The following is a 20,446-nucleotide window of genomic DNA, read 5'->3' as shown; positions in this document are numbered from 1 at the left end:
CTCTGCTTCTCCTCATTCACTCCACTTCTCTGCTGCTCCTCATTCGCTCGCCCTCTCTGCTGCTGCTCCTCATTCGCTCCCCCTCTCTGTTGCCCCTCATTCACTCCCCTTCTCTGCTGCTCCTCATTCACTCCCCATCTCCGCTGCTGCTCCTCATTCGCTCCCCCTCTCTGCTGCTCCTCATTCACTCCCCCTCTCTGCTTCTCCTCATTCACTCCACTTCTCTGCTGCTACTCATTCACTCCCTCTCTCTGCTGCTCCTCATTCACTCCCCCTCTCTGCTGCTCCTCATTCACTCCCCCTCTCTGCTGCTTCTCATTCACTCCCCCTCTCTGCTGCTCCTCATTCGCTCCCCCTCTCTGGTGCTGCTCCTCATTCACTCCCCCTCTCTGCTGCTGCTCCTCATTCGCTCCCCCTCTCTGCTGCTCCTCATTCTCTCCCCCTCTCTGCTGCAGCTCATTCGCTCCCCCTCTCTGCTGCTGCTCCTCATTCGCTCCCCCTCTCTGCTGCTCCTCATTCGCTCCCCCTCTCTGCTGCTCCTCATTCGCTCCCCCTCTCTGCTGCTCCTCATTCGCTCTCCCTCTCTGCTGCTCCTCATTCGCTCCCCCTCTCTGCTTCTCCTCATTCAGTCCACTTCTCTGCTGCTCCTCATTCGATCGCCCTCTCTGCTGCTGCTGCTCATTCGCTCGCCCTCTCTGCTGCTGCTCATTCGCTCGCCCTCTCTGCTGCTGCTGCTCATTCGCTCGTCCTCTCTGCTGCTGCTCCTCATTCGCTCGCCCTCTCTGCTGCTGCTGCTCATTCGCTCGCCCTCTCTGCTGCTGCTGCTCATTCGCTCGCCCTCTCTGCTGCTGCTGCTCATTCGCTCGCCCTCTCTGCTGCTGCTGCTCATTCGCTCGCCCTCTCTGCTGCTGCTGCTCATTCGCTCGCCCTCTCTGCTGCTGCTGCTCATTCGCTCGCCCTCTCTGCTGCTGCTGCTCATTCGCTCGCCCTCTCTGCTGCTGCTGCTCATTCGCTCGCCCTCTCTGCTGCTGCTGCTCATTTGCTCGCCCTCTCTGCTGCTGCTGCTCATTCGCTCGCCCTCTCTGCTGCTGCTGCTCATTCGCTCGCCCTCTCTGCTGCTGCTGCTCATTCGCTCGCCCTCTCTGCTGCTGCTGCTCATTCGCTTCCCCTCTTTGCTGCTCCTCATTCGCTCCCCCTCTCTGCTGCTCCTCATTCACTCCCCCTCTTTGCTGCTGCTCCTCATTCGCTCCCCCTCTCTGCTGCTCCTCAATCACTCCACCTCTCTGCTGCTCCTCATTCACTCCCCCTCTCTGCTGCTCCTCATTCGCTTCCCCTCTCTGCTGCTCCTCATTCGCTCCCCCTCTCTGCTGATCCTCATTCACTCCCCCTCTCTGCTGATCCTCATTCACTCCCCCTCTCTGCGGCTCCTCATTCGCTCCCCCTCTCTGCTGCTGCTCCTCATTCACTCCCCCTCTCTGCTGCTCCTCATTCGCTTCCCCTTCTCTGCTGCTCCTCATTCGTTCCCCTTCTCTGCTGCTCCTCAATCGCTCCACCTCTCTGCTGCTGCTCCTCATTCGCTCCCCCTCTCTGCTGCTCCTCATTCGTTCCCCCTCTCTGCTGCTCCTCATTCGTTCCCCCTCTCTGCTGCTCCTCATTCGTTCCCCCTCTCTGCTGCTCCTCATTCGTTCCCCCTCTCTGCTACTCCTCATTCGCTCCCCCTCTCTGGTGCTGCTCCTCATTCGCTCCCCCTCTCTGGTGCTGCTCCTCATTCGCTCCCCCTCTCTGGTGCTGCTCCTCATTCGCTCCCCCTCTCTGGTGCTGCTCCTCATTCGCTCCCCCTCTCTGCTGCTGCTCCTCATTCGCTCCCCCTCTCTGCTGCTCCTCATTCGCTCCCCTTCTCTGCTGCTCCTCATTCGCTCCCCCTCTCTGCTGCTCCTCATTCGCTCCCCCTCTCTGGTGCTGCTCCTCATTCGCTCCCCCTCTCTGCTGCTGCTCCTCATTCACTCCCCCTCTCTGCTGCTCCTCAATCGCTCCACCTCTCTGCTGCTCCTTATTCGTTCCCCCTCTCTGCTTCTCCTCATTCACTCCCCTTCTCTGCTGCTCCTCATTCACTCCCCCTCTCCGCTGCTGCTCCTCATTCGCTCCCCCTCTCTGCTTCTCCTCATTCACTCCACTTCTCTGCTGCTACTCATTCACTCCCTCTATCTGCTGCTCCTCATTCACTCCCTCTCTCTGCTGCTCCTCATTCACTCCCCCTCTCTGCTGCTCCTCATTCACTCCCCCTCTCTGCTGCTCCTCATTCACTCCCCCTCTCTGCTGCTCCTCATTCGCTCTGCCTCTCTGCTGCTGCTCCTCATTCACCCCCCCTCTCTGCTGCTGCTCCTCATTCACCCCCCCTCTCTGCTGCTGCTCCTCATTCGCTCCCCCTCTCTGCTGCTGCTCCTCATTCGCTCCCCCTCTCTGCTGCTGCTCCTCATTCTATCCCCCTCTCTGCTGCTGCTCCTCATTCGCTCCGCCTCTCTGTTGCTGCTCCTCATTCGCTCCCCCTCTCCGTTGCTGCTCCTCATTCGTTCCCCCTCTCTGCTGCACCTCATTCGTTCCCCCTCTCTGCTACTCCTCATTCGTTCCCCCTCTCTGCTGCTGCTCCTCATTCGTTCCCCCTCTCTGCTACTCCTCATTCGCTCCCCCTCTTTGCTGCTGCTCCTCATTCGCTCCCCCTCTCTGCTGCTCCTCATTCGCTCCCCCTCTCTGCTGCTCCTCATTCGCTCCCCCTCTCTGCTGCTCCTCATTCGTTCCCCCTCTCTGCTGCTCCTCATTCGCTCCCCCTCTCTGCTGCTCCTCATTCGCTCCCCCTCTCTGCTGCTCCTCATTCGTTCCCCCTCTCTGCTGCTCCTCATTCGCTCCCCCTCTCTGCTGCTCCTCATTCGCTCCCCCTCTCTGCTGCTCCTCATTCGCTCCCCCTCTCTGCTGCTCCTCATTCGCTCCCCCTCTCTGCTGCTCCTCATTCGCTCCCCCTCTCTGCTGCTGCTCATTCGCTCCCCCTCTCTGCTGCTCCTCATTCGCTCGCCCTCTCTGCTGCTGCTCCTCATTCATTCCCCCTCTTTGCTGCTCCTCATTCGCTCCCCCTCTCTGCTGCCCCTCATTCACTCCCCTTCTCTGCTGCTGCTCCTCATTCACTCCCCCTCTCCGCTGCTGCTCATTCGCTCCCCCTCTCTGCTGCTCCTCATTCACTCCCCCTCTCTGCTTCTCCTCATTCACTCCACTTCTCTGCTACTACTCATTCACTCCCTCTCTCTGCTGCTCCTCATTCACTCCCCCTCTCTGCTGCTCCTCATTCACTCCCCCTCTCTGCTGCTTCTCATTCACTCCCCCTCTCTCCTGCTACTCATTCGCTCCCCCTCTCTGCTGCTCCTCATTCGCTCCCCCTCTCTGCTGCTCCTCATTCGCTCCGCCTCTCTGCTGCTGCTCCTCATTCACTCCCCCTCTCTGCTGCTCCTCATTCGCTCCCCCTCTCTGCTGCTCCTCATTCGCTCCGCCTCTCTGCTGCTGCTCCTCATTCACTCCGCCTCTCTGTTGCTGCTCCTCATTCACTCCCCCTCTCTGCTGCTCCTCAATCGCTCCACCTCTCTGCTGATGCTCCTCATTCGCTCCCCCTCCCTGCTGCTCCTCATTCGCTCCCCCTCCCTGCTGCTCCTCATTCGCTCCCCATCCCTGCTGCTCCTCATTCGCTCCCCCTCTCTGCTGCTCCTCATTTGCTCACCCTCTCTGCTGCTCCTCATTCGTTCCCCCTCTCTGCTGCTCCTCATTCGTTCCCCCTCTCTGCTGCTCCTCATTCGTTCCCCCTCTCTGCTGCTCCTCATTCGTTCCCCCTCTCTGCTGCTCCTCATTCGTTCCCCCTCTCTGCTGCTCCTCATTCGTTCCCCCTCTCTGCTGCTCCTCATTCGTTCCCCCTCTCTGCTGCTCCTCATTCGTTCCCCCTCTCTGCTGCTCCTCATTCGTTCCCCCTCTCTGCTGCTCCTCGTTCGTTCCCCCTCTCTGCTGCTCCTCGTTCGTTCCCCCTCTCTGCTGCTCCTCGTTCGTTCCCCCTCTCTGCTGCTCCTCGTTCGTTCCCCCTCTCTGCTGCTCCTCGTTCGTTCCCCCTCTCTGCTGCTCCTCATTCGTTCCCCCTCTCTGCTGCTCCTCGTTCGTTCCCCCTCTCTGCTGCTCCTCGTTCGTTCCCCCTCTCTGCTGCTCCTCGTTCGTTCCCCCTCTCTGCTGCTCCTCGTTCGTTCCCCCTCTCTGCTGCTCCTCGTTCGTTCCCCCTCTCTGCTGCTCCTCGTTCGTTCCCCCTCTCTGCTGCTCCTCGTTCGTTCCCCCTCTCTGCTGCTCCTCGTTCGTTCCCCCTCTCTGCTGCTCCTCGTTCGTTCCCCCTCTCTGCTGCTCCTCGTTCGTTCCCCCTCTCTGCTGCTCCTCGTTCGTTCCCCCTCTCTGCTGCTCCTCGTTCGTTCCCCCTCTCTGCTGCTCCTCGTTCGTTCCCCCTCTCTGCTGCTCCTCGTTCGTTCCCCCTCTCTGCTGCTCCTCGTTCGTTCCCCCTCTCTGCTGCTCCTCGTTCGTTCCCCCTCTCTGCTGCTCCTCGTTCGTTCCCCCTCTCTGCTGCTCCTCGTTCGTTCCCCCTCTCTGCTGCTCCTCGTTCGTTCCCCCTCTCTGCTGCTCCTCGTTCGTTCCCCCTCTCTGCTGCTCCTCGTTCGTTCCCCCTCTCTGCTGCTCCTCGTTCGTTCCCCCTCTCTGCTGCTCCTCGTTCGTTCCCCCTCTCTGCTGCTCCTCGTTCGTTCCCCCTCTCTGCTGCTCCTCGTTCGTTCCCCCTCTCTGCTGCTCCTCGTTCGTTCCCCCTCTCTGCTGCTCCTCGTTCGTTCCCCCTCTCTGCTGCTCCTCGTTCGTTCCCCCTCTCTGCTGCTCCTCGTTCGTTCCCCCTCTCTGCTGCTCCTCGTTCGTTCCCCCTCTCTGCTGCTCCTCGTTCGTTCCCCCTCTCTGCTGCTCCTCGTTCGTTCCCCCTCTCTGCTGCTCCTCGTTCGTTCCCCCTCTCTGCTGCTCCTCGTTCGTTCCCCCTCTCTGCTGCTCCTCGTTCGTTCCCCCTCTCTGCTGCTCCTCGTTCGTTCCCCCTCTCTGCTGCTCCTCGTTCGTTCCCCCTCTCTGCTGCTCCTCGTTCGTTCCCCCTCTCTGCTGCTCCTCGTTCGTTCCCCCTCTCTGCTGCTCCTCGTTCGTTCCCCCTCTCTGCTGCTCCTCGTTCGTTCCCCCTCTCTGCTGCTCCTCGTTCGTTCCCCCTCTCTGCTGCTCCTCGTTCGTTCCCCCTCTCTGCTGCTCCTCGTTCGTTCCCCCTCTCTGCTGCTCCTCGTTCGTTCCCCCTCTCTGCTGCTCCTCGTTCGTTCCCCCTCTCTGCTGCTCCTCGTTCGTTCCCCCTCTCTGCTGCTCCTCGTTCGTTCCCCCTCTCTGCTGCTCCTCGTTCGTTCCCCCTCTCTGCTGCTCCTCGTTCGTTCCCCCTCTCTGCTGCTCCTCGTTCGTTCCCCCTCTCTGCTGCTCCTCGTTCGTTCCCCCTCTCTGCTGCTCCTCGTTCGTTCCCCCTCTCTGCTGCTCCTCGTTCGTTCCCCCTCTCTGCTGCTCCTCGTTCGTTCCCCCTCTCTGCTGCTCCTCGTTCGTTCCCCCTCTCTGCTGCTCCTCGTTCGTTCCCCCTCTCTGCTGCTCCTCGTTCGTTCCCCCTCTCTGCTGCTCCTCGTTCGTTCCCCCTCTCTGCTGCTCCTCGTTCGTTCCCCCTCTCTGCTGCTCCTCGTTCGTTCCCCCTCTCTGCTGCTCCTCGTTCGTTCCCCCTCTCTGCTGCTCCTCGTTCGTTCCCCCTCTCTGCTGCTCCTCGTTCGTTCCCCCTCTCTGCTGCTCCTCGTTCGTTCCCCCTCTCTGCTGCTCCTCGTTCGTTCCCCCTCTCTGCTGCTCCTCGTTCGTTCCCCCTCTCTGCTGCTCCTCGTTCGTTCCCCCTCTCTGCTGCTCCTCGTTCGTTCCCCCTCTCTGCTGCTCCTCGTTCGTTCCCCCTCTCTGCTGCTCCTCGTTCGTTCCCCCTCTCTGCTGCTCCTCGTTCGTTCCCCCTCTCTGCTGCTCCTCGTTCGTTCCCCCTCTCTGCTGCTCCTCGTTCGTTCCCCCTCTCTGCTGCTCCTCGTTCGTTCCCCCTCTCTGCTGCTCCTCGTTCGTTCCCCCTCTCTGCTGCTCCTCGTTCGTTCCCCCTCTCTGCTGCTCCTCGTTCGTTCCCCCTCTCTGCTGCTCCTCGTTCGTTCCCCCTCTCTGCTGCTCCTCGTTCGTTCCCCCTCTCTGCTGCTCCTCGTTCGTTCCCCCTCTCTGCTGCTCCTCGTTCGTTCCCCCTCTCTGCTGCTCCTCGTTCGTTCCCCCTCTCTGCTGCTCCTCGTTCGTTCCCCCTCTCTGCTGCTCCTCGTTCGTTCCCCCTCTCTGCTGCTCCTCGTTCGTTCCCCCTCTCTGCTGCTCCTCGTTCGTTCCCCATCTCTGCTGCTCCTCGTTCGTTCCCCCTCTCTGCTGCTCCTCGTTCGTTCCCCCTCTCTGCTGCTCCTCGTTCGTTCCCCCTCCCTGCTGCTCCTCGTTCGTTCCCCCTCCCTGCTGCTCCTCGTTCGCTCCCCCTCCCTGCTGCTCCTCATTCGCTCCCCCTCCCTGCTGCTCCTCATTCGCTCCCCCTCTCTGCTGCTCCTCATTCGCTCCCCCTCTCTGCTGCTCCTCATTCGCTCCCCCTCTCTGCTGCTCCTCATTCGCTCCCCCTCTCTGCTGCTCCTCATTCTCTCTCCCTCTCTGCTGCTGCTCATTCGCTCCCGCTCTCTGCTGCTCCTCATTCGCTCCCCCTCTCTGCTTCTCCTCATTCACTCCCCCTCTCTGCTGCTGCTCCTCATTCGTTCCCCCTCTCTGCTGCTGCTCCTCATTCGCTCCCCCTCTCTGCTGCTCCTCATTCGCTCCCCCTCTCTGCTGCTCCTCATTCGTTCCCCCTCTCTGCTGCTCCTCATTCGTTCCCCCTCTCTGCTGCTCCTCATTCGTTCCCCCTCTCTGCTGCTCCTCATTCGTTCCCCCTCTCTGCTGCTCCTCATTCGTTCCCCCTCTCTGCTACTCCTCATTCGTTCCCCCTCTCTGCTTCTCCTCATTCACTCCACCTCTCTGCTGCTCCTCATTCGCTCCCCCTCTCTGGTGCTGCTCCTCATTCGCTCCCCCTCTCTGGTGCTGCTCCTCATTCGCTCCCCCTCTCTGCTGCTGCTCCTCATTCACTCCCCCTCTCTGCTGCTCCTCAATCGCTCCACCTCTCTGCTGCTCCTTATTCGTTCCCCCTCTCTGCTTCTCCTCATTCACTCCCCTTCTCTGCTGCTCCTCATTCACTCCCCCTCTCCGCTGCTGCTCCTCATTCGCTCCCCCTCTCTGCTTCTCCTCATTCACTCCACTTCTCTGCTGCTACTCATTCACTCCCTCTCTCTGCTGCTCCTCATTCACTCCCTCTCTCTGCTGCTCCTCATTCACTCCCCCTCTCTGCTGCTCCTCATTCACTCCCCCTCTCTGCTGCTCCTCATTCACTCCCCCTCTCTGCTGCTCCTCATTCGCTCCGCCTCTCTGCTGCTGCTCCTCATTCACCCCCCCTCTCTGCTGCTGCTCCTCATTCGCTCCCCCTCTCTGCTGCTGCTCCTCATTCGCTCCGCCTCTCTGCTGCTGCTCCTCATTCGCTCCCCCTCTCTGCTGCTCCTCATTCGCTCCCCCTCTCTGCTGCTGCTCATTCGCTCTCCCTCTCTGCTGCTCCTGATTCTCTCCCCCTCTCTGCTGCTGCTCATTCGCTCCCCCTCTCTGCTGCTCCTCATTCGCTCCCCCTCTCTGCTTCTCCTCATTCACTCCACTTCTCTGCTGCTCCTCATTCGCTCGCCCTCTCTGCTGCTGCTCCTCATTCATTCCCCCTCTTTGCTGCTCCTCATTCGCTCCCCCTCTCTGCTGCCCCTCATTCACTCCCCTTCTCTGCTGCCCCTCATTCACTCCCCTTCTCTGCTGCCCCTCATTCACTCCCCTTCTCTGCTGCTCCTCATTCACTACCCCTCTCCGCTGCTGCTCATTCACTCCACTTCTCTGCTGCTACTCATTCACTCCCTCTCTCTGCTGCTCCTCATTCACTCCCCCTCTCTGCTGTTCCTCATTCACTCCCCCTCTCTGCTGCTACTCATTCGCTCCCCCTCTCTGCTGCTACTCATTCACTCCCCCTCTTTGCTGCTACTCATTCACTCCCCCTCTTTGCTGCTACTCATTCACTCCCCCTCTCTGCTGCTCCTCATTCGCTCCCCCTCTCTGCTGCTCCTCATTCGCTCCCCCTCTCTGCTGCTCCTCATTCGCTCCGCCTCACTGCTGCTGCTCTTCATTCACTCCCCCTCTCTGCTGCTCCTCATTCACTCCCCTTCTCTGCTGCTCCTCATTCACTCCCCCTCTCTGCTGCTCCTCATTCGCTCCCCCTCTCTGCTGCTCCTCATTCGCTCCGCCTCTCTGCTGCTGCTCCTCATTCACTCCCCCTCTCTGCTGCTCCTCATTCGCTCCCCCTCTCTGCTGCTCCTCATTCGTTCCCATTCTCTGCTGCTCCTCATTCGTTGCCCTTCTCTGCTGCTCCTCAATCGCTCCACCTCTCTGCTGCTGCTCCTCATTCGCTCCCCCTCCCTGCTGCTCCTCATTCGCTCCCCCTCCCTGCTGCTCCTCATTCGCTCCCCCTCCCTGCTGCTCCTCATTCGCTCCCCCTCCCTGCTGCTCCTCATTCGCTCCCCCTCCCTGCTGCTCCTCATTCGTTCCCCCTCCCTGCTGCTCCTCATTCGCTCCCCCTCCCTGCTGCTCCGCATTCGCTCCCCCTCTCTGCTGCTCCTCATTCGCTCCCCCTCTCTGCTGCTCCTCATTCGCTCCCCCTCTCTGCTGCTCCTCATTCGCTCCCCCTCTCTGCTGCTCCTCATTCTCTCTCCCTCTCTGCTGCTGCTCATTCGTTCCCCCTCTCTGCTGCTCCTCATTCGCTCCCCCTCTCTGCTTCTCCTCATTCACTCCCCCTCTCTGCTGCTCCTCATTCGCTCCCCCTCTCTGCTGCTCCTCATTCGCTCCCCCTCGCTGCTGCTCCTCATTCGCTCCGCCTCTCTGCTGCTGCTCCTCATTCGCTCCCCCTCTCTGCTTCTCCTCATTCACTCCCCCTCTCTGCTGCTCCTCATTCGCTCCCCCTCTCTGCTGCTCCTCATTCTCTCCCCCTCTCTGCTGCTCCTCATTCGCTCCGCCTCTCTGCTGCTGCTCCTCATTCGCTCCCCCTCTCTGCTGCTGCTCCTCATTCACTCCTCCTCTCTGCTGCTCCTCATTCGCTCCCCCTCTCTGCTGCTCCTCATTCGTTCCCATTCTCTGCTGCTCCTCATTCGTTCCCCTTCTCTGCTGCTCCTCAATCGCTCCACCTCTCTGCTGCTGCTCCTCATTCGCTCACCCTCCCTGTTGCTCCTCATTCGCTCCCCCTCCCTGCTGCTCCTCATTCGCTCCCCCTCCCTGCTGCTCCTCATTCGCTCCCCCTCCCTGCTGCTCTTCATTCGCTCCCCCTCCCTGCTGCTCCTCATTCGCTCCCCCTCTCTGCTCCTCATTCGCTCCTGCTCTCTGCTGCTCCTCATTCGCTCCCCCTCTCTGCTGTTCGTCATTCTCTCTCCCTCTCTGCTGCTGCTCATTCGCTCTCCCTCTCTGCTGCTGCTCATTCGCTCCCCCTCTCTGCTGCTGCTCATTCGCTCCCCCTCTCTGCTGCTCCTCATTCACTCCACTTCTCTGCTGCTCCTCATTCGCTCCCCCTCTCTGCTGCTCCTCATTCGCTCCCCCTCTCTGCTTCTCCTCATTCACTCCACTTCTCTGCTGCTGCTCATTCGCTCGCCCTCTCTGCTGCTGCTCCTCATTCGTTCCCCCTCTTTGCTGCTCCTCATTCGCTCCCCCTCTCTGTTGCCCCTCATTCACTCCCCTTCTCTGCTGCTCCTCATTCACTCCCCCTCTCCGCTGCTGCTCCTCATTCGCTCCCCCTCTCTGCTGCTCCTCATTCACTCCCCCTCTCTGCTGCTCCTCATTCACTCCCCCTCTCTGCTGCTCCTCATTCGCTCCCCCTCTCTGCTGCTCCTCATTCACTCCACTTCTCTGCTGCTCCTCATTCACTCCCCCTCTCTTCTTCTCCTCATTCACTCCACTTCTCTGCTGCTCCTCATTCACTCCCTCTCTCTGCTGCTCCTCTTTCACTCCCCCTCTCTGCTGCTCCTCATTCACTCCCCCTCTCTGCTGCTCCTCATTCGCTCCCCCTCTCTGCTGCTCCTCATTCACTCCCCCTCTCTGCTGCTCCTCATTCGCTCCCCCTTCTGCTGCTGCTCCTCATTCACTCCCCCTCTCTGCTGCTCCTCAATCGCTCCACCTCTCTGCTGCTCCTTATTCGTTCCCCCTCTCTGCTGCTCCTCATTCACTCCCCCTCTCTGCTTCTCCTCATTCACTCCCCTTCTCTGCTGCTCCTCATTCACTCCCCCACTCTGCTGCTCCTCATTCACTCCCCCTCTCTGCTGCTCCTCATTCACTCCCCCTCTCTGCTGCTCCTCATTCACTCCCTCTCTCTGCTGCTCCTCATTCACTCCCCCTCTCTGCTGCTCCTCATTCACTCCCCCTCTCTGCTGCTCCTCATTCGCTCCGCCTCTCTGCTGCTGCTCCTCATTCGCTCCCCCTCTCTGCTGCTGCTCCTCATTCGCTCCCCCTCTCTGCTGCTGCTCCTCATTCGCTCCCCCTCTCTGCTGCTGCTCCTCATTCGCTCCCCCTCTCTGCTGCTGCTCCTCATTCGCTCCCCCTCTCTGCTGCTCCTCATTCGCTCCCCCTCTCTGCTGCTCCTCATTCGCTCCCCCTTCTGCTGCTGCTCCTCATTCACTCCCCCTCTCTGCTGCTCCTCAATCGCTCCACCTCTCTGCTGCTCCTTATTCGTTCCCCCTCTCTGCTTCTCCTCATTCACTCCCCTTCTCTGCTGCTCCTCATTCACTCCCCCTCTCTGCTGCTCCTCATTCACTCCCCCTCTCTGCTGCTCCTCATTCACTCCCCCTCTCTGCTGCTCCTCATTCACTCCCCCTCTCTGCTGCTCCTCATTCACTCCCCCTCTCTGCTGCTCCTCATTCGCTCCGCCTCTCTGCTGCTGCTCCTCATTCGCTCCCCCTCTCTGCTGCTGCTCCTCATTCGCTCCCCCTCTCTGCTGCTGCTCCTCATTCGCTCCCCCTCTCTGTTGCTGCTCCTCATTCGCTCCCCCTCTCTGTTGCTGCTCCTCATTCATTCCCCCTCTCTGCTGCTCCTCACTCGTTCCCCCTCTCTGCTGCTCCTTATTCGTTCCCCCTCTCTGCTTCTCCTCATTCACTCCCCTTCTCTGCTGCTCCTCATTCACTCCCCCTCTCTGCTGCTCCTCATTCACTCCCCCTCTCTGCTGCTCCTCATTCACTCCCCCTCTCTGCTGCTCCTCATTCACTCCCCCTCTCTGCTGCTCCTCATTCACTCCCCCTCTCTGCTGCTCCGCATTCACTCCCCCTCTCTGCTGCTCCTCATTCGCTCCGCCTCTCTGCTGCTGCTCCTCATTCGCTCCCCCTCTCTGCTGCTGCTCCTCATTCGCTCCCCCTCTCTGCTGCTGCTCCTCATTCGCTCCCCCTCTCTGCTGCTGCTCCTCATTCGCTCCCCCTCTCTGTTGCTGCTCCTCATTCGCTCCCCCTCTCTGTTGCTGCTCCTCATTCATTCCCCCTCTCTGCTGCTCCTCACTCGTTCCCCCTCTCTGCTGCTCCTCTCTCGTTCCCCCTCTCTGCTGCTCCTCATTCGTTCCCCCTCTCTGCTACTCCTCATTCTCTCCCCCTCTCTGCTGCTCCTCATTCGCTCCCCCTCTTTGCTGCTCCTCATTCGCTCCCCCTCTCTGCTGCTCCTCATTCGCTCCCCCTCTCTGCTGCTCCTCATTCGCTCCCCCTCTCTGCTGCTCCTCATTCGCTCCCCCTCTCTGCTGCTACTCATTCGCTCCCCCTCTCTGCTGCTGCTCCTCATTCGCTCCCCCTCTCTGCTGCTCCTCATTCGCTCCCCCTCTCTGCTGCTCCTCATTCGTTCCCCCTCTCTGCTGCTCCTCATTCGCTCCCCCTCTCTGCTGCTCCTCATTCGCTCCCCCTCTCTGCTGCTCCTCATTCGCTCCCCCTCTCTGCTGCTCCTCATTCGCTCCCCCTCTCTGCTGCTCCTCATTCGCTCCCCCTCTCTGCTGCTGCACATTCGCTTCCCCTCTCTGCTGCTGCTCATTCGCTCCCCCTCTCTGCTGCTGCTCATTCGCTCCCCCTCTCTGCTGCTGCTCATTCGCTCCCCCTCTCTGCTGCTCCTCATTCGCTCCCCCTCTCTGCTGCTCCTCATTCGCTCCCCCTCTCTGCTTCTCCTCATTCACTCCACTTCTCTGCTGCTCCTCATTCGCTCGCACTCTCTGCTGCTGCTCCTCATTCGCTCCCCCTCTCTGTTGCCCCTCATTCACTCCCCTTCTCTGCTGCTCCTCATTCACTCCCCATCTCCGCTTCTGCTCCTCATTCGCTCCCCCTCTCTGCTGCTCCTCATTCGCTCCCCCTCTCTGCTGCTCCTCATTCGCTCCCCGTCTCTGCTGCTGCACATTCGCTCCCCCTCTCTGCTGCTGCTTATTCACTCCCCCTCTCTGCTGCTGCTCATTCGCTCCCCCTCTCTGCTGCTGCTCATTCGCTCCCCCTCTCTGCTGCTCCTCATTCGCTCCCCCTCTCTGCTTCTCCTCATTCACTCCACTTCTCTGCTGCTCCTCATTCGCTCGCCCTCTCTGCTGCTGCTCCTCATTCGCTCCCCCTCTCTGTTGCCCCCATTCACTCCCCTTCTCTGCTGCTCCTCATTCACTCCCCATCTCCGCTGCTGCTCCTCATTCGCTCCCCCTCTCTGCTGCTCCTCATTCACTCCACTTCTCTGCTGCTCCTCATTCGCTCGCCCTCTCTGCTGCTGCTGCTCGTTCGCTCGCCCTCTCTGCTGCTGCTGCTCATTCGCTCGCCCTCTCTGCTGCTGCTGCTCATTCGCTCCCCCTCTTTGCTGCTCCTCATTCACTCCCCCTCTCTGCTGCTCCTCATTCACTCCCCCTCTCTGCTGCTCCTCATTCACTCCCCCTCTCTGCTGCTTCTCATTCACTCCCCCTCTCTGCTGCTCCTCATTCACTCCCCCTCTCTTCTGCTGCTCCTCATTCGCTCCCCCTCTCTGCTGCTCCTCATTCTCTCCCCCTCTCTGCTGCTGCTCATTCGCTCCCCCTCTCTGCTGCTCCTCATTCGCTCCCCCTCTCTGCTGCTCCTCATTCGCTCCCCCTCTCTGCTTCTCCCTATTCACTCCACTTCTCTGCTGCTCCTCATTCGCTCGCCCTCTCTGCTGCTGCTGCTCGTTCGCTCGCCCTCTCTGCTGCTGCTGCTCGTTCGCTCGCCCTCTCTGCTGCTGCTGCTCATTCGCTCGCCCTCTCTGCTGCTGCTGCTCATTCGCTCCCCCTCTTTGCTGCTCCTCATTCGCTCCCCCTCTCTGCTGCTCCTCATTCGCTCCCCCTCTTTGCTGCTGCTCCTCATTCGCTCCCCCTCTCTGCTGCTCCTCATTCGCTCCCCCTCTCTGCTGCTCCTCATTCGCTCCCCCTCTCTGCTGCTCCTCATTCGCTCCCCCTCTCTGCTGCTGCTCCTCATTCACTCCCCCTCTCTGCTGCTACTCATTCACTCCCCCTTTCTGCTGCTTCTCCTTATTCACTCCACTTCTCTGCTGCTACTCATTCGCTCCCCCTCTCTGCTGCTCCTCATTCGCTCCCTCTCTCTGCTGCTCCTCATTCACTCCTCCTCTCTGCTGCTGCTCCTCATTCACTCCCCCTCTCTGCTGCTACTCATTCACTCCCCCTTTCTGCTGCTTCTCCTTATTCACTCCACTTCTCTGCTGCTACTCATTCGCTCCCCGTCCCTGCTGCTCCTCATTCTATCCCCCTCTCTGCTGCTCCTCATTCACTCCCCCTCTCTGCTGCTGCTCCTCATTCGCTCCCCCTCTCTGCTGCTGCTCCTCATTCGCTCCCCCTCTCTGCTGCTCCTCATTCTATCCCCCTCTCTGCTGCTGCTCCTCATTCGCTCCCCCTCTCTGCTGCTGCTCCTCATTCGCTCCCCCTCTCTGCTGCTGCTCCTCATTCGCTCCCCCTCTCTGCTGCTGCTCCTCATTCGCTCCCCCTCTCTGCTGCTGCTCCTCATTCGCTCCCCCTCTCTGCTGCTGCTCCTCATTCACTCCACCTCTCTGCTGCTCCTCATTCGCTCCCCCTCTCATCTGCTTCTCCTCATTCGTTCCTCCTCTCCGCTTTCTCACTCCCACCATCTCTCTCTCTCTTTCTGCAGTGAAGAAGACGGAAGCCAGGAAGCGAAAGGCTGGAAATAAAATGGCCGGTGACGCGAGCGGGGGCTTACAGAATGAGACGGCCGAAATGGTGGTAGAGTCGCTTCATGTCGTACACACTGACTTCAGCACAGATGCACTTCAGAAAACTGTCCGTTTTGACTTGAAGCATTCCTTTCTCGTCACTGGGGGCGTGGATGGCTTCATTCGGGTTTGGGAGGTACAAAGAAGACAAAATCTCAGTAAAGTTAATGTGCCTTCATTGTGCCTGTCTTTGAAAAGTTTGAAGGAAAGCAGCCGAACTGTGAATGTTGGGCAATCTGGTTAGACACTGGGGTTGTCTCTGCCTAGCAAACTGTCACAAAACTGGAGTCAATGGGAAACACGGGGAAAACTCCATTGGTTGGTGTCATACCTAGCACAAGGAAGATGGTTGTGGTTGTTGGAGGTCAGTCATCTCAGCTCCTGGACATTGCTATAGGAGTTCCTCAGAGTAGTGTCCTCGGCCCAACCATCTTTAGCTGCTTCATCAATGACCTTCTTTCCATCGTAAGGTCAGAAGTGGGGATGTTCACTGATGTTTGCACAATGTTCAATACCATTCGTGACTCCTCAGATACTGAAGCAGCCCATGTCCAAATGTCGCAATTCCTGGACAGTATCCAGGCTCGGGGCTGACGAGTGACAAGTAACATTTGCACCACACAAGTGCCAAGCAATGACCATCTCCACCAAGAGAGAATCTAACCATCACCCCTTGACATTCAATGGCATTACCGTCACTGAATCTCCCGCTATCAACATCCAGGGGGTTGCCATTGACCAGAAATCAAACCGGACTAGCTGTATAAATACTGTGGCTACAAGAACAGGTCAGAGGCTAGGAATCCTGCGACAAGTAACTCACCTCCTGACTCCCCGAAGCCTGTCCACCATCTACAAGGCACAAGCCAGGAGTGTGATGGAATACTCCCCACTTGCTCCCACAACACTGAAGAAGCTCGACACCATCCAGGACAAAGCAGCCCATTTGATTCGCACCCCGTTCACAAACATTCACTCCCTCCACCACCAACGCACAGTAGCAGCAGTGTGTACCATCTACAAAATGCACTGCAGCAACTCACCAAGGTTCCTTAGACAGCACCTTCCAAACCCACGACCACTACCATCTAGAAAGACAAGGGCAGCAGATAGATCGGAATACCACCACCTGGAATTTCCCCTCCAAGTCACTCACCATCCTGACTTGGAAATATATTGCTGTTCCTTCACTGTCGCTGTGTCAAAATCCTGGAACTCCCTCCCTAACAGCACTGTGGGTGTACCTACACCACGTGGACTGCAGCGGTTCAAGAAGGCAGCTCACCACCACCTTCTCAAGGGCAACTAGGGATGGACAGTAAATGCTGGCCCAGCCAGCGAAGCCCACATCCCGTGAATGAATAGAAATAGATACATGTAATATAGCGGGAGTCATAGAAACTGATCTGCAGACCAGGGCTGCCCAGTGTGGAATTGGCTTCTAAACCATAAAGGCCTCTGGTTTTATTCCAGATCTGCATTAAAATAGCCGATGCCAGCTGAGAAGTGATTGAGAGCTCCGACTGGCCTCAGTTTCCAGCGTTAGAGACACAAAATATCATCCAGGTTCCCTGCTCCTGACCCCTGAGTCAATCTCCCATTTCCTTTTCCCTTCCCTTCCCACCACCCTCCCCCCACGGTCAATATCCTACTGACAGACTTGTGAGAGACCTTGGAGACTGCTGGTGTATGTGGAACAAGGACAATGGTTTTGGTGTTGTTCGTACCTTGAAGAGGAGAATTAAAGGGGAAATGTTTAAATATGAATGAAATTAATAATGAAATGTTTAAATATGAATTCAAACAGTGAATACTTTTCCAACCACAGTTCCCAAGTATGAAGAAACGTTTTGACTTCCGGGCTCATGATGGAGAGGTTGAAGATTTGGACATCAGTCCTGACAACAAGGTTTGATTTCCAGTAATTTCCCAGCATTAGCCTGTGAAAGATTGTGTTGGGCTACAGAAAGTATTGGGGTTAGTGGAATGTTACTCAGTTGGTGAATTTCAATTTTCCCATCTCTTCAATTAAAGGTACTGAGGGCCATAGGACTCAAAACTACTTTTCCATTCTGAGTGTTCTATGTCATGTTGTAAAATAGACGTGAATGGAAATTTTGCTTCCTCATTGAACAATGGTCATGTTCCAGTATGTATAGTCTGAGCACTGAAGGGGAATTCTTTACCCTGGGGCAGAATTTTTAGCTTAGTGTGCAGGCGTGCACCCGACCCGCTCGACCTTAAAATAGCAAGTGATGATGTCGCTCGCGCCATATTTCGGTCAGGGGCACGCGCAAAATTTGGAAGCGCACCCCCCGATAATTAAGAGGGAAATGAAGCCCATTAAAGTTCCAATTGCCCTGGATTTTCCGTGGTCTGTCCAACCTTACGGTTGTCGGATGGGTGAATCCGCCAGGCAGACTTTGCGTTTTTGATGAAACCTCATCCATGGGCAGGATGAGGTTTCTGTTATTAAACATCAAATAAATAAACATGTATGGACAGAATTTCCATCATGTATATGTTCATGTGAATGATCCTGATGCGTGGACATTTTTTTCCAGATTTTTAAGATCTTTATTTATTGCTTTTAAACTCTTCAGCTCCCTGAAGCAGCTGTCTGGGAGCTTTCATTCCACGCTCCTGCCTCGGGGGGTGCGCTTCCAAATTTTGCGTGTGCCCCTGTCCGAAATATGGCGCGAGCGACATCATCACGTGCTATTTTAAGGTCGAGCGGGTCGGGTGCACGCCTGCACACTAAGCTAAAAATTCTGCCCCAGGGTAAAGAATTCCCCTTCAGTGCTCAGACTAAACATACTGGAATATGACCATTGTTCAATGAGGAAGCAAAATTTCCATTCACATCTATTTTACAACATGACATAGAACACTCAGAATGGCGTTTACATCAGCGCCCGCCCTCTTCCCGCCTCCACTCCGGTAGCGCTGAGCGTTAACTTGCGTTTCATGCTGGATGGCCGTTAATTGACCACACAGCGTGAAATTGCGGTTGGGTACTGATTGCGGGTAGCAGTCCATTCCCTGGCCCGCCAATCGCTCCCACACACCGACCCCAGGAAATCAGAATTGCAGCAGAGCAAACCTGCACATTGACTGGCAAACTTGGATATCCACAGGGGAATACGGGCACGTTTGGGGCTAGGAATGATGGGTTACAAAGCAGGGGCGGGGAAAGGAGAAGAGAGTCAGAATGATGCTGTACCATTTGTTCATGATTCACAGTAGAGAGTTGAGGAAGCACTTGATCTGTGCTGCCCTTGTACTGAGCAGTGGAACACTCATTCAGCACTGGCCCTGTACCTAAGGAAAAGGGAAACTTGTTCAGTGCTGCCCCTGGACAGAGGGGAGCAGGGCACTGGCTCAGTGCTGCCCCTGTACAGAGGGGGGAGGAACACTGGCTCAGTGCTGCCCCTGTACTGAGGGGAGCAGGGCACTGGCTCAGTGCTGCCCCTGTACTGAGGGGAGCAGGGCACTGGCTCAGTGCTGCCCCTGTACTGAGGGGAGCAGGGCACTGGCTCAGTGCTGCCCCTGTACTGAGGGGAGCAGGGCACTGGCTCAGTGCTGCCCCTGTACTGAGGGGAGCAGGGCACTGGCTCAGTGCTGCCCCTGTACTGAGGGGAGCAGGGCACTGGCTCAGTGCTGCCCCTGTACTGAGGGGGGAGGAACACTGGCTCAGTGCTGCCCCTGTACTGAGGGGGGAGGAACACTGGCTCAGTGCTGCCCCTGTACTGAGGGGAGCAGGGCACTGGTTCAGTGCTGCCCCTGTACTGAGGGGGGAGGAACACTGGCTCAGTGCTGCTCCTGTACTGAGGGGAGCAGGGCACTGGCTCAGTGCTACCCCTGTACTGAGGGGGGAGGGACACTGGCTCAGTGCTGCCCCTGTACTGAGGGGGGAGGAACACTGGCTCAGTGCTACCCCTGTACTGAGGGGGGAGGGACACTGGTTCCGTGCTGCTCCTGTACTGAGGGGGGAGGAACACTGGCTCAGTGCTGCTCCTGTACAGAGGGGAGCAGGGCACTGGCTCAGTGCTGCTCCTGTACTGAGGGGAGCAGGGCACTGGCTCAGTGCTGATCCTGTACAGAGGGGGGAGGAACACTGGCTCAGTGCTGCTCCTGTACTGAGGGGAGCAGGGCACTGGCTCAGTGCTGCTCCTGTACAGAGGGGGGAGGAACACTGGCTCAGTGCTGCTCCTGTACAGAGGGGAGCAGGGCACTGGCTCAGTGCTGCTCCTGTACAGAGGGGGGAGGAACACTGGCTCAGTGCTGCTCCTGTACTGAGGGGAGCAGGGCACTGGCTCAGTGCTGCTCCTGTACTGAGGGGAGCAGGGCACTGGCTCAGTGCTGCCCCTGTACTGAGGGGGGAGGAACACTGGCTCAGTGCTGCTCCTGTACTGAGGGGGGAGGAACACTGGCTCAGTGCTGCTCCTGTACTGAGGGGGGAGGAACACTGGCTCAGTGCTGCTCCTGTACTGAGGGGGGAGGAACACTGGCTCAGTGCTGCTCCTGTACAGAGGGGAGCAGGGCACTGGCTCAGTGCTGCTCCTGTACAGAGGGGAGCAGGGCACTGGCTCAGTGCTGCTCCTGTACAGAGGGGAGCAGGGCACTGGCTCAGTGCTGCTCCTGTACAGAGGGGAGCAGGGCACTGGCTCAGTGCTGCTCCTGTACTGAGGGGAGCAGGGCACTGGCTCAGTGCTGCTCCTGTACTGAGGGGGGAGGGACACTGGCTCAGTGCTGCCGCTGTACAGAGGGGAGCAGGGCACTGGCTCAGTGCTGCTCCTGTACAGAGGGGAGCAGGGTACTGGCTCAGTGCTGCTCCTGTACAGAGGGGAGCAGGGCACTGGCTCAGTGCTGCTCCTGTACTGAGGGGAGCAGGGCACTGGCTCAGTGCTGCTCCTGTACTGAGGGGGGAGGGACACTGGCTCAGTGCTGCTCCTGTACTGAGGGGAGCAGGGCACTGGCTCAGTGCTGCTCCTGTACTGAGGGGGGAGGAACACTGGCTCAGTGCTGCTCCTGTACTGAGGGGGGAGGAACACTGGCTCAGTGCTGCTCCTGTACTGAGGGGAGCAGGGCACTGGCTCAGTGCTGCTCCTGTACTGAGGGGAGCAGGGCACTGGCTCAGTGCTGCTCCTGTACAGAGGGGAGCAGGGCACTGGCTCAGTGCTGCTCCTGTACAGAGGGGAGCAGGGCACTGGCTCAGTGCTGCTCCTGAACTGAGGGGAGCAGGGCACTGGCTCAGTGCTGCTCCTGTACTGAGGGGGGAGGGACACTGGCTCAGTGCTGCTCCTGTACTGAGGGGAGCAGGGCACTGGCTCAGTGCTGCTCCTGTACTGAGGGGGGAGGAACACTGGCTCAGTGCTACCCCTGTACAGAGGGGAGCAGGGCACTGGCTCAGTGCTGCTCCTGTACTGAGGGGAGCAGGGCACTGGCTCAGTGCTGCTCCTGTACTGAGGGGAGCAGGGCACTGGCTCAGTGCTGCTCCTGTACTGAGGGGAGCAGGGCACTGGTTCCGTGCTGCTCCTGTACTGAGGGGAGCAGGGCACTGGTTCCGTGCTGCTCCTGTACTGAGGGGAGCAGGGCACTGGCTCAGTGCTGCTCCTGTACAGAGGGGAGCAGGGCACTGGCTCAGTGCTGCTCCTGTACTGAGGGGAGCAGGGCACTGGCTCAGTGCTGCCGCTGTACAGAGGGGAGCAGGGCACTGGCTCAGTGCTGCTCCTGTACTGAGGGGGGAGGGACACTGGCTCAGTGCTGCTCCTGTACTGAGGGGGGAGGGACACTGGCTCAGTGCTGCTCCTGTACTGAGGGGAGCAGGGCACTGGCTCAGTGCTGCTCCTGTACTGAGGGGGGAGGAACACTGGCTCAGTGCTACCCCTGTACAGAGGGGAGCAGGGCACTGGCTCAGTGCTGCCCCTGTACTGAGGGGGGAGGA

General features: G+C 58.8%; 1 protein-coding gene across 1 annotated transcript in view; it reads left to right on the top strand.

Annotated features, from left to right (window-relative positions):
• preb (prolactin regulatory element binding) overlaps nt 1-20,446 on the top strand; it is a 145,311-nt gene that overhangs the window by 46,759 nt on the left and 78,106 nt on the right. Inside the window, exons 3-4 of the mRNA XM_041208720.1 lie at nt 14,418-14,635; nt 16,328-16,408. Coding sequence (XP_041064654.1) covers nt 14,418-14,635; nt 16,328-16,408 — 299 coding nt within the window. The remainder of the gene's footprint in view (nt 1-14,417; nt 14,636-16,327; nt 16,409-20,446) is intronic.

The sequence above is a fragment of the Carcharodon carcharias genome, chromosome 2 (genome assembly GCF_017639515.1).
Source record: "Carcharodon carcharias isolate sCarCar2 chromosome 2, sCarCar2.pri, whole genome shotgun sequence".
Classification (NCBI taxonomy): domain Eukaryota; kingdom Metazoa; phylum Chordata; class Chondrichthyes; order Lamniformes; family Lamnidae; genus Carcharodon; species Carcharodon carcharias.
Note: the sequence above shows the minus strand (reverse complement) of the source record. Positions and strands in the feature narration are given on the sequence as shown.